The 12,915-nt window shown below is 51.8% G+C and overlaps 4 protein-coding genes across 4 annotated transcripts; 3 read left to right on the top strand and 1 right to left on the bottom strand.

Moving 5' to 3' along the window:
- Positions 1 to 421: 421 nt before the first annotated feature.
- AYO20_01618 (hypothetical protein) lies at positions 422 to 1,432 on the top strand (the record flags this gene model as incomplete). Its single annotated transcript, XM_022639924.1, has 1 exon — positions 422 to 1,432. The coding sequence occupies one exon, from the start codon at positions 422 to 424 to the stop codon at positions 1,430 to 1,432; it is 1,011 nt and encodes a 336-aa protein (XP_022504312.1).
- Positions 1,433 to 2,583: 1,151 nt separating this feature from the next.
- On the top strand, positions 2,584 to 4,202 carry AYO20_01617 (homocitrate synthase, mitochondrial; the record flags this gene model as incomplete). The annotated part of the gene is made up of 3 exons (XM_022639923.1): positions 2,584 to 2,677; positions 2,731 to 2,866; positions 2,930 to 4,202. The coding sequence occupies 3 exons, from the start codon at positions 2,584 to 2,586 to the stop codon at positions 4,200 to 4,202; spliced, it is 1,503 nt and encodes a 500-aa protein (XP_022504311.1).
- A 585-nt stretch (positions 4,203 to 4,787) lies between these two features.
- On the top strand, positions 4,788 to 6,619 carry AYO20_01616 (hypothetical protein; the record flags this gene model as incomplete). Its single annotated transcript, XM_022639922.1, has 2 exons — positions 4,788 to 4,891; positions 4,966 to 6,619. 2 exons carry the CDS (start codon positions 4,788 to 4,790, stop codon positions 6,617 to 6,619), a joined length of 1,758 nt encoding a protein of 585 aa, XP_022504310.1.
- Positions 6,620 to 8,143: 1,524 nt separating this feature from the next.
- On the bottom strand, positions 8,144 to 12,831 carry AYO20_01615 (mannose-1-phosphate guanyltransferase; the record flags this gene model as incomplete). Its single annotated transcript, XM_022639921.1, has 6 exons — positions 8,144 to 8,163; positions 8,217 to 8,354; positions 8,409 to 9,328; positions 9,388 to 9,397; positions 9,467 to 9,560; positions 11,644 to 12,831. 6 exons carry the CDS (start codon positions 12,829 to 12,831, stop codon positions 8,144 to 8,146), a joined length of 2,370 nt encoding a protein of 789 aa, XP_022504309.1.
- Positions 12,832 to 12,915: the final 84 nt, after the last annotated feature.

The raw sequence follows: 12,915 nt of genomic DNA, 5'->3' as shown, positions 1-12,915 counted from the left end.
GCAATTCGGACCTTTATTTGAGCCGAGCATCGTCGAACCACCACCGATTAGTCTTCCCATTCGTAACCATTATCTCCTTTGATGTTTGAACCGAGGTGGCAATTCGGTGAGGGTGGCTGAGTACATAGACTCCGGTCCGCATCTGGTTGTCGCTCTTGTTGCACATGGTTATCCTTCAGCCTTGTATAAGTACGAGGTACTTGATATCAGTCAGCAAGTCCCCAGAGCCCCAGTTAGGCCCCCTCTCGGCCGTCATATCCGCCAAACGCGGACTGGTGGGTTTTGTGTACAAAACATGGTCGGTAGAGGGGTTATCGGAGTCTCGATCGGCCAATCTCCGGGTCCTTTTGGTGGGCATTGATTGTGACTTTCGATCTTGTGCGGTTTCACGCCTTTTGCAGGACTGGCCTCTGCTGGGACTATGGATAACTCACCTCGAATCCTCCTCTTTGGGGCTGGAAGCATAGGGGCCGTTTTCGTGTATCAATTCCAGCGTGCTGGTTGTCAGGTCACAGCAGTGTGTCGGTCCAACTATGACACAGTGAAGCAGAATGGCTTCAAGCTCCACAGCAAGCGATTTGGAGACGTGCAGTTTCGTCCAGACCTGGTTATTAGGAGTGTAGCTGAGTGTCCAGAGGATGTCGCCTATGATTTTGTCTTCATTGCCACCAAATCGTTTCCCGGATCGACACCGTCTCTGAGCGACTTGATCCGTCCTGCCGTCCATGGTCGACCTCAGACTGTCATCGTACTCGCTCAGAATGGAATTGACATCGAGGATGAGGTGGCTCAGGCATATCCGCAAAATCCGCTGCTGAGCTGTGCTGTCTACCTCCCGGCCACGCAGACGGAACAGGGCATAATTGAGTATCCTGAGATGCTGAATCTGCTTGAGATTGGCACCTTTCCCTCGACCGCCCCAGCATCCCACAAAGCAGCCGCAGTCAGGTTGTCGGAATTGGTCATTGCAGGCGGAGGTCAAGCCGAAGTCCACGATGATATTCAGATCGCTCGTTGGGGCAAGATCATGCTGAATTGTGCCTGGAGTCCCACCTGTGCTCTTGCAATGTCTACCGATGCGGACTTTCTGCTTTCGTCTTCTCCGTACTCTTACGACCTGGTGTGGTCCATTATGAAAGAAATCATCGAGCTGGCAAAGAAGATGGGAATCCCAAACGTGGACGAGACGGTTGCGAAGAAGAAGCTGGCTATTGGCACACGTCGGGCAGAAATACGGCAGGGGAGGGAGACGAGTATGGTGCAGGATGTCAAGCAGGGCCGGCTGTTCGAGGTGGAAGCGATCGTGGGTAACACCGTCCGACTCGGGCAGAAATGGGGAGTCGACATGCCTCTCACGGCGATGCTGTACGCCCTGACCAAAGCAAGATTTGATGCCATGGTGCGGGAGCAGAAAGGAGAAATCGATCCGTGATTTGGTCAGTTACAGACCAACACGTGCCTGCCTCTTTATAGACTTCGCCGGCTACTTTCATGGCGAGGATGAAATGCTCCGAGCACTTGCTGTACCTGTCACTTGACAGACAGCTCTTCTCCTGAGCCACTCCTGATGAGATCTACAGTCCTGTCTGTCAGACGCAAGAATGGAGTGTGATCAGTGTCTCGTACGTACCAGGCACGAACAAGAACGAGAGTTTTGTCATTTCTCTTGCTTGGACGTATACCTGGAGGTCTTTTCTCGGGATGGAAGTGCTTGTGCGCCCGGTTAGATAGTATCAAACCTGCGTCAGGCGTCCCTGGATAAACGCTGCCAACTCTACATGTTACACGGATCCGTCGCGTACACCTTCATCAGCCTCAAATTGTACAACCAAGTTTGTGATTCAGCTAGTAAGTCTTTTCACCGTGCCATTTCTGATATATAACCGAGCTCGGTACTTTCCCTCCATTGTAGCAACATAGAGCCAGGACCATGGAGTATACGACATTCTCGACAAGTGTCTCGAGGCTGGTAGAACAAGGCTGCAAGCAAAATCTCAGCCTCGTCAAAAATCCCGAGGTTGGGGTGCATCACGTGACGACGACAGCTCTCTGAAATCCGGTGACGTCAAACATGCGCACAGTAGAGGTAGAGAGAGATGAATAGGCGGGATGAATCATTACGACGGGTAGAGTGAGAGCAAGAGGACTTCAAATCCATAATAAGCGCCAGGAAAGCGTGGGATAAGCATAATGAGCCATTGAAAGAGCTGAAAAGAGAAAGAGAAAATTTTTGCCCAGCAAGCCCAGTTACTAGTGAGGACCGAGACCGGAGACGAAGAAAAATGATGCGCCCTCCCCGCAACTGCGAGCAGCTTCAGACTTTTCCCCCTCCAACACAGTCTGCATCCACAATTCACTCCCACTTTTTTTCTCTCTTGCTTGGTCTACCCTGCTATCATCTCCGTCAAATCACCGGCTCGCCAATTTGACTCATTATTCCTCTTCCCCAGACCTACATTTACTCCCTCCTCACCGCTCACCTTACTTTCTGTTCTTCTACTCTGATCTCTCACCTGCTCTCGGTAGATACCAAATCCTTTCTCTGACAGCTTGCATACTCGCTTCTCTCATTCACCGTCCAAGATGTGTCCTTCAGCCGACGAGGTTGAATCAAACGGCGTCAACGGACAGACCAACGGCACCAATGGTCATGCAAATCGCGTGAATGGCAATGCCAGTATGCCAACCCACTCCCCTGCGTAGTGATTTCTTTTGCTAACGAAGTTGCAGGCCACCCGGGTTACACTGGGATCAACACAACCCCCACTCCCCGAAATGCCAGAAATCCTTACATGCCTGTGGGCGACTTCCTCAGCAACGTTGGCAGATTTAAGATTATCGAGAGCACATTAAGAGAAGGCGAGCAGTATGTTGAAAAAAGAATTCCCCTTTTGAAAAACGGGTAGATGCTGATTCTGTCTGCAAACAGGTTCGCAAATGCCTACTTTGACACCGCCAAGAAGATCGAAATTGCAAAGGCTCTGGACGAGTTTGGTGCAGACTATATCGAACTCACCAGCCCTGCTGCCTCGGAGCAGTCTCGCAAGGACTGCGAGGCCATTTGCAAGCTCGGCTTGAAGTCAAAGATTCTCACCCACATCCGCTGTCACATGGACGATGCGAGAATAGCTGTTGAGACCGGTGTCGACGGCGTCGACGTTGTGATCGGCACATCATCCTTCCTTAGAGAGCATTCTCACGGCAAGGATATGACTTACATCAAGAACACCGCTATCGAGGTGATCAATTTTGTCAAGTCCAAGGGCATCGAGATTCGATTTTCCAGCGAAGACTCATTCCGATCTGATCTCGTCGACCTGTTGTCGCTCTACCAGGCCGTTGACAAGGTTGGTGTGAACCGGGTGGGTATTGCCGACACTGTCGGATGCGCTTCTCCTAGACAAGTTTATGACCTCGTCCGAACACTACGCGGTGTTGTCAGCTGCGATATTGAAACCCACTTCCACAATGACACTGGGTGTGCCATTGCCAATGCCTATTGCGCCCTCGAAGCCGGTGCTACTCACATTGATACTTCAGTCCTCGGCATTGGCGAGCGAAACGGCATTACTACGCTTGGGGGGCTCATGGCACGGATGATCACGGCCGATCGCGACTACGTCAAGAGCAAGTACAAGTTGGAGAAGATCAAGGATATCGAGGAGTTGGTTGCCGAAGCGGTCGCCGTCAACATCCCCTTCAACAACCCCATCACCGGTTTCTGTGCCTTCACCCACAAGGCCGGGATCCACGCCAAAGCTATTCTGGCCAACCCAAGCACATACGAAATAATTGACCCTTCAGATTTCGGTATTGGACGATATATCCATTTCGCGTCTCGCCTGACCGGATGGAACGCCATCAAGTCAAGAGCACAGCAGCTCAAGATTGAGATGACAGACGCACAGTACAAGGAAGTCACAGCAGCCATCAAGAGACTGGCTGATATCAGACCCATTGCTATTGACGATGCGGATTCGATTATCCACGCTTACCACCGCAATGTCAAGCTGGGCAAGAAGAACCCCGGAAACGAGGTTGAACTGCCCAATATGACGGAAAAGGAAAAGAGACTGCTGGCGGAGAAGCAGCAAGAAGATCAGGCAGTACCGGAGAAGAGGCGCTTAGAGGAGACAGTTGACGACCAGATCGCGACTGAGCAGGTTGTCAAGAAGGCCAGAACGACGGGTGTTTCGGCATAGACGGCGGATGGAAAAGGATACGCGTGGCATATTTTTTCGGAGTTTAGGTTATCTGAAGAAAACGGCCTGAGTTATTTCCAGAGATGAGGACGCCTATGCATTGAAAATCTGTCAGAGCCCAGCTGGATTTGCACATAGCACCACCTAAACGACAGCTGAAAGCTCGCCTTGGGAAAATAAAGCAAAACAGGAACAAAAAGGTCTCCATAGACGAGAGTGTACGTCAATGATACAGATGTTTTTGACCAGTCATTAGGTCTGGTCTCATGACCGGCTGGGCGTATCGCGTCTGGGGAATATTTTATACTTGATAGCTGTACCGAGTACACGGAAACCACGCTCTTAACGAAATACGAGATGGGCTTTCCCGGAAAATCGATTTGCCGACATCCGGTATACGAGGAACGAAGCGACGTCAAGCTGCGGAGAAGGACGTTGAAGCGAACATATGAAAATGCGCCGTGGCTGTCGTCACATTTTTGTGACGGAAAAAGCGCCAGCTGCCCTCCCGGTCCTCGTCTCGAAATTGCTCGCAATCCAACTTTTTTCTATGTCTCGTCGATGACCCAGAAACTCGGTCCCATCATGGGCGGCTCGTCTCCTCTTCCCCTCAGTCTGCAGAGCAAGTTCCAGCGAGCTCGAGCTGGTCATTTGGCTCGGCTGAGGGACTACCAAGGGAATTTCAACATGTATGTCCTGCTTGAGATGGTGCTGTGCTGGATGTTCTGCAATTTCAGTCAACTAATTCCCGATACCTGCGCAGACTCCGTAATGTAATCTTCATCTTCTTCGTCCTCCGCATCCTTCGGAGATCATTCTACTTCCTCCGCGGCCACGGCCTCCTCGGCTCTCTCGCGCTGCTTTACCACACCACGCACAAAACACTCTACAGAATCTTCCTCAACCTCCCCGGCGTGCGGTCAAAGGTCGCCAGGCAACTCGAGGCGGCACGAAAGGACCTCGAAGATAAACTGGCGCCCAACGATCCCGGTGTGAACCGATACCTGCATCTCCCAAAGGAGCCATGGACCAAGGATCAGTTAAATACCGAATTGGAGACGTTGGCATCGATGAAACGCACGAGGTGGGAAGAAGGCAAAGTCTCTGGCGCAGTCTACCACGGCGAAGAGGAGTTGTTGGACATTCAGTTTCAGGCCATGCGGTCCTTCAGTGTGGCCAATCCGATCCATGCCGACGTGTTTCCCGCTGTCCGCAAGATGGAAGCTGAAATCGTGGCGATGGTTCTCGCCATGTTCAATGCCCCCGAGACAGGTGCTGGGGTGACAACCTCGGGCGGTACAGAGTCAATCCTAATGGCCTGCCTGTCGGCAAGGCAGAAGGGCTATGCAGAGAAGGGCATCAAAGAGCCGGAAATGATCGTTCCGCATACCGCGCATGCTGCGTTCCACAAGGCAGCATCATATTTCAAGATCAAGCTCCACATTGTCCACTGTTCGGCGCCAGAGTACATGGTCGACATATATCGCGTTCGCCGACTGATTAACCCCAACACAATCCTCCTCGTGGGAAGTGCCCCGAACTACCCGCACGGGGTTGTGGACAACATCCCGGCTCTCTCGAAACTTGCCGTGACGTACAAAATCCCCTTGCATGTGGACTGCTGTTTGGGATCCTTTCTTATGCCGCACCTCTCCAAAGCTGGGTTTCCCTCACCCTTCGCCGAGGAGGGAGGGTTCGACTTCCGCCAACCGGGAGTCACATCCATATCTGTGGATACGCACAAGTACGGCTTTGCTCCCAAGGGCAATTCGTGCGTTTTATACAGAGACCGGCAGCTACGAGAATATCAATACTTTTTATGTCCGGAGTGGTCCGGCGGTGTCTATGGAAGTCCCTCCATAGCTGGCTCTCGGCCTGGAGCGCTGATAGCTGGATGCTGGGCCAGTATGATGGTCGTGGGCGAGAAGGGTTATATCGACGCCACGAATAAAATCGTCACCACGAAACAAACGATTGAAAACGCCATCAAGGAACACCCTATCCTGAAATCGGCCTTGGGGATATTGGGCAAACCGATGATTAGTGTGGTGGCGTTTGAATCGCTCGACCCTCAAATATCAATCTACGACGTCGCCGACGGGATGTCTAAGAGACAGTGGCATCTCAACTCGCTCCAAGATCCCCCGGGAGTGCACGTCGCCGTGACCCTACCCATGACGAGACCCGGGGCTGTGGACGGGCTGATCGATGATCTCGTCGCGGTGGTCAAGGAAGAGAAGGAGAAGATTGTCAGCCAGCAAGTTACCGGTAGCGGAGTTGTTGGTGGTGCTGTAGTGAAGAAGGACAAGACCAAAGGGACCAGCGCCCAATTGTATGGCGTTGCGGGAAGCTTGCCCGACAAGAGCATCGTCGAAAAGCTCGTTGTGGCCTACCTGGATACGTTGTACAAAGCCTGATGAAATGATTGTTGTTGGTCAGACACGGCAGTTCAAGGCGAGCCATGATGTGATTTCGCGCTGGCATTTGAATGTCCGAGGAGGACAAATTTTGACACATCGTTACTTGAGCCGTTGACATCCTCCCCGGCCTTTTATGCTCACTACTTTCTTATTCTGATTCTCCTTATCCATCTGTGAGTGCATATATATAGAGAATTTCAATGGACACGCCATTACCGATCCCGCTGGTATGATAGGGAGACTACTGTTGGAGCTTCTTCAGAGGATAACAGGCCGAGGAATGGGTGGTGGGTGTTTGCGACGAGGCTGAGTGAGAGAACGAAAATGAATAGATGCGCTACGGTGGAGCATTGAACTTTTTGCGCTCGCGGTACTGTCACGCATCGAGCCCGCAGCCGCACTTTCAAAATAGTACTTGTACAGGCGTGGCAGGACAGGCAACAGACCACATTCTTCAAGACAAGATGGATGTGCCTCATGACTTCTCTCCACCAAGACGCGAACCGCCTCATGCATGTGGATAAACCCGGTTGACCTGCCAAATGGCTTCGCGGACACTTCCCTCACTGACACATTCAGCGCAGCACGAGCGGGTGCGAAGTTGTCTAATGACCGACCATGCTCACTGAGCCTTCTATGTTTCAGCCGTTCCCTCTCGCATCTGAGCTCCCCTGAGGCCTTATCTGGCCGGACAACGAGCAAGAGCGTATGAGGGAGGTTTTGTCACAGTACGGTATGATCTACTCCGAGGCGTTGATGTGCGAGGTATTGACCTTGCGAAGCGTGTGGTAGTTTTGTAAACCGCCTTCACCAAGCCCTTGAGCGACATGAACTTATATCTGTCGTCCCCAGCCTCCAAAACCGACCTGGAACCAGCAGTCCACACACAACCCTACACGTACGGAATACCTCATCAAGGCGCACGACAAAGATAGAGGAGACTAGATTCAATACGTCAAGTCTGACAAGATGATTTTCTTCTTTTTTTTTTCTTCTTCTTTCATTATCTCCGCCATCACTCGTGACGATAGAAACGGATCGACGCTGGTTCGCGAATATTATTACAAGTACAACGGACGTTCCATTATCGTGCAATGCGGATAGAGATGGAGAAATAGATCTTCGTCCCCAGCGGCAGCGCCACTCGTCAACCCGCAAAATCAATTCAACCATCTTTCCCTTCTTCCGCTCGTGTCATGCATGGGCCCTCTAATATGAGGATGTGATATAAATTTATTTCCGCGCGCAAAGTCCCGATCTCTGAAAAATCCCCACAATGGTCTCATGGTCGGCGCCGGAACAGAAACGTGATAAAAAGTCGGCAACATCTCGCTCGCTCCCTAACGCCTGTGTTTCTTTTGTTTGTAGCTCCATCTGATCAGATTCGCCATGCTCGGAGATCCCGTTCGTAGTAAAGACATGGTTGGAAAAGGGCAGAAATGTCAAGTTCAAACAGTAGAGTGAGGAGTTACAAACGCCCTAGGTCAATCCACATGAACATGAAACAGCCCACGAGGGCATTTACATGATGATTTGAGGCACTGGAGAAGTCTGATTAGCGATTGTCCTGTTCGGTTTCCACCACACGACTTACCCTCGACATTGGCCTTGATGCTCTTGTGGGGGAGAACACTGCCACCGTTGACGTAGATCTCGTCCCCAATGGAAACGTCATCACCCAGAACAGTGACATTCTCTAGACGAGCCCAGCGACCAACGGTTGATCTCCAGCCTGGAACTCAATTAGCTCGTAGTCTCGAGACATCTCCAACTGGTAAATACGTACCGATGATGGTGGACTTGACCCAGGCGTGGTCCTTGACCTTGCTGTCCTCCAGCAGCACGCATCGCTGCAAGCGAACACCATCACCGACCACACAGCCAGGTCCAATGACGACGTTGGGGCCAATACGGCAATTCTTGCCAATCTTGGCTGTGGGGTCCACCAAGACATTTCCACCGTAGACGTAGGGTTCCGAGTGAGGGACCAGCTTCTTGGAATTTGTTTTCGCCAGCGAAGACAGGTACAAGCAGGTGCCACTCAAAAAGTCCTTGGGTTGACCGACATCCATCCAGAAACCGTCCAGGTCGAACGAGTGCAGTTGGCCGTCTTTGCAGATGGCAGGGAAGGTCTCTTGCTCGATGGAGGTAGGGCGCAGCTCGATTCTCTTGAGAATCGAGGGCTTAAAGATATAGATACCGGCGTTGATGCGGTTGCCGACGAACTCGACGGGCTTCTCGACGAATCGGTCGATTCGGGAAGGATGGTTGGGCTTGTGCACGATGACACCATATTTGCTGGGCTCTTCGACCTTTGTGACGACAATGGTGCCCTCCTCGCCGTGGGAGTCGTGGAAAGCAGCCAGTTCCTTGAAGGGGTAGTTGCAAATGACATCCGAGTTCAGTACGAAAAAGTTGGAGTCATCCTTGCCCAGGATCTTCTCGGCCAGCTTCAGTGGACCGGCAGTGCCCAGGGGTTCGGATTCGACCGAGAATGTGATCTTAACATTGTACATATCCTCATACTTCTTCAACGCATTCGTCATGACATCGGGTCTGTAGTTGACGGCCAGGACAATGTCGGTGACACCAGCGGCAGCGAGAGCCTCGACCTGATGCTCGATCATGGGTCGGTTGGCAAACTCGACCAGCGGCTTTGGGAGAGTGAGGGTCAAAGGACGCAATCTGGTACCGAAGCCACCAACGCTGTAAAGGACAGGGTTAGTCGAGGTGGAAGAAAAGGGGGGAGAGCGGCGTGGTCGTACAGAATGAGGGCTGTTGCACGAGCAGTCAGTAACATTCACCAGAAGATAAGGGGATGTGAGATGAGATGGCATGGCTTACCCTTCATGTTGACTTGGGGACGAGGTGACGACGAAGACAGGAGGTAGTGAACGGTCTTGGTGTGGTCAACAACGAATGAAACGTAGTTCAAAGACTACTATGTCGGTGTGCAGGCGGGTCTGGTGATGTGTGTTGTGAGAGAGACGAACTGGTTCAAAGAGCAGAAGGGAAAGCCTTTTGACAAAGTCTGGGGGAAGGGTGGTGTTATATGAGGGCGTTGTTGTGCGGCGTTTTGCTCAATGTCACTCAAGAATTAATTGTGTTCCAAATCAGCCACAGTGTTTGATTTTGGGAAAGGGAAGGGTGAATCAATAGTAGTGGGTGCAGGGTCACGACTCGCGCGGTCAGTAGTGACGCCCCCCGTGCGCCCCCCACCTTGGGTCACTTGTACAACTAGGGACTTAGTGCCAGGGCCCCAAGGCCACCGTGGCCAGTTGGGTGGTGAGCCTCAGCTTTGGGTTTACCCAAGCCACCGCCGCGGATGGGTTTTAGTTAAAGAGGTTAATTGAGTAGGTGGGGTGGACAGGGTGGACATCCCTGCAACAGTTCTCCGACTGTTAGCCCAGGCATGCCAAAAGTAATGCCAGAGGTACCTCCACGACCTCCCAACGCGTGTACCCTACGCGAGAGAGAAGCCCTTAAAAAAATTCTATCGTCCCCTTAGTTTATCGATAAGGCTCAGCTCGGCAAGCACCTAAAAGTCAACTACGACTAAACCCGGTTGAACAAATCTTAGCGGAAACGCCCATTGAGTACCTCCTAGGTGTCTAGTAAAGTGACCCCCTGAAATCTGCGAGCACTTAGTCAGTCCTTATGAGGCATTTGGTGGTAACTTCTCGGGGTGGCCAAGGAGAAGTGAGAAGTGGTGTTGAGCCACCATGAGCCCTCCCGGGGATGCAAATCTCGTGCGTGTCTGCATGCAATTTCGCACTCTGCCTCGGGATGCGGGACCCTTTTTTTCCTCGTTCATGTACCAATGTTCAAGATACAAAGTCTGGAACCCTTGGCCCCTTTTTTCCTTCATTCTCCCCCTTTTTAGTTATAATGCCCTCTACCGAGTACAAACAAGTGCAGGCTCGAGGACATAGACCTAGAAATAAGGCACATCTTAATCAGTCCACTCGTCACGCAATAACGCCAACACGCCGACCCAGACGCTCGTGCGATTGGCTTGGTCTTTGACTGCTGCATTGAGTACCGAGTACTTGACCGCTTCGTGGGCTTCTTTTTTTTTGTACCTCGTGATGGTATATGAAATGGCAAGGCGCCCGTAGGCCCGTGAGGCGGTAATTGGGATTGTCTTGGTTCACAACCCACAAGGTGACAAGCACATAAGCTACTCGGTACTTTGGACTTGGACAAAAAGCAAAGACACACGAGTCCTTCTCTCCTTTTGGCACTTGCTGGTCACGAGGCCATTTACTTACCCGTCTCGCCGTCTCCTCCTCGTCTTGTCCTTCTTTTCTTGGTCTAAAGAGTTTGATGGTATTTTTAGTGTCAAGCACTCGCCACTCACCAATAATAACATTGTACTTCATGTCTCTAACGTCGCGATGCGATTCGTCAACACTGGCTACCTTCTCTTCCCTCATACTTGGACAGAGTACTCGTAAAATACACTCATCTCACTCTTGAGGGAATTAATTCCTTCTGCTATTTTTCCTCAATCATCTCTCTTGATAATACTACCTAATGCACATATTTGTATATAGGGTCACGGCACAAGAACATGACTTGTACACCCAGATCTCGAAATGTTTCTTCGCCGGCAGAGTATTACTACCACCACTATAGACTATACATACGCCGCACAATGATACCAAAACCCATCCAATGCAGTCATGTCTCGTGACTATTACTACAATACACGGGAAGGGCGAGAGCAGAACCTCCCAAATCCCCCCTTTGCCATCTCAGTCCTTCTGTGTTGCTGTTATTACATCCTCCAGGCTCAGAGTTCCCAGCCTTCGTCAAAGATCGCAGCAGATCTCTTGTCTCGTAGATCCTCGTGGTCCTCGTCTTCTTCCCATTCATGGGGTATCCTCAGGTACGAACGCGTAGCCGTATCCAGCCTTGTTCTTCCTCCCTCTTTTGCCTCCTGGTGGTGTTAATCCACCCCCCATCCCTCCCTCTCGTTCACCCACAAACTCCATTAGCCAATCCCTCACTTTCTTTACCTTCAACACCTGCGGGTCCTTTCCCACATTGGCTGTCCGGAGGTTGCTCACCGAATATATACCAGCCAAATCGTCGTCATCCACTTTCTTGCGGAACAACAGATCGATCTTGGTGACATCGCCCTTTAGACTCTGCCCGTGTACTTTGCCTCGGAACGAGCTAAGTGCCACGTTCTGAAGCAACACCACATCACGAGGTTTCATAAACCGCAAACTTCGACGTAGGATGCTTCGGCTCCCTTCCGGGTTCGCATTGGCGCCGTCCTTCCAGTTCACCCGCATTTCTTTTGGCAACCACATGGAGATTGGAAAGCCGGATTTCGTGTCGTCACCCACCATCATCTCCACCAGGTCCACCTCCTTCGGTCGGCCATATTTGGCCCCTGTGATGACCGTTCTTGGCGGCGCAATGGAAATAATGCCCACAATCAAGTTGACTGTCATGGTTTGCGGCGAGATGGTCTGCAAGTACCTTGCATTCGGAATGTCTTGCAGCTCACTCAGCGTTTTCGGTCGCGGCGCTTGACTTAATCGTCTCTGAGAAGGAGTCCGAATTATTCCCCCAGGGGTACCGGGTACCTGCTGTGCCGAAAACATTTCCTCGTTCGATTCATAGGTGGGCGTGCCAGGGGTGATGGAGTCGGAGAAGTGCGAAAGTTGGGATGATGGGATGGCTTCGTAGATGGAAAAGGAATGGTCGTAGTACTCGGATAGAGGCCCTCCTTCGGATGTGTTGAACGCGCCTGTGCTGTTGGAAGCGGTGTCTGGGATAGACGAGGAGCCGCCGGAGAGTGAAGGTTGTGACTGGGCCTCACTAATGTCACTGCTTGGTGTAGATGCGCCGAGTAGTTCGGAAAAGGAAAAGAATTCGGCGCCGCTCTGGTCAACCTCATTGGCCTCATCCTGTTGCTTGCCTGGGTGCGGGAAGGCAATGCCTGGCGCCGTCGGGCGTGCATCGATGTTGAGTTTGGGCAAAATCGGGCGCATCTGGAGCTTCTGCGTTGTAATCTGTCGCCATTGGGCACCGAACGCTTTGGATGAGGGCGATAACGGGGTCTGCGAGTTGGGTAGTTCGTTCTTGTGGGAGAGAGATTCGACGTGGGTAGAAGCCGGCAGAAGGGATTTCTCGCTCCAGTCGAGCTTCGCTGACTCGGGAGCTCCCGCCAGGATGATCATCCGGCTGGTCATGTACTGATTGAAGGGGTCCTAGTTCTTTGTGGAACGTCGCCGACACGGAGAGGAAGCCCAGAGCTCCAAAGATTCTCTGCCGCT

This window comes from Fonsecaea nubica (genome assembly GCF_001646965.1).
Source record: "Fonsecaea nubica strain CBS 269.64 chromosome Unknown Scaff6, whole genome shotgun sequence".
Taxonomy (NCBI): Eukaryota; Fungi; Ascomycota; class Eurotiomycetes; order Chaetothyriales; family Herpotrichiellaceae; genus Fonsecaea; species Fonsecaea nubica.
This window is presented reverse-complemented; position numbering and strand designations above follow the sequence as displayed.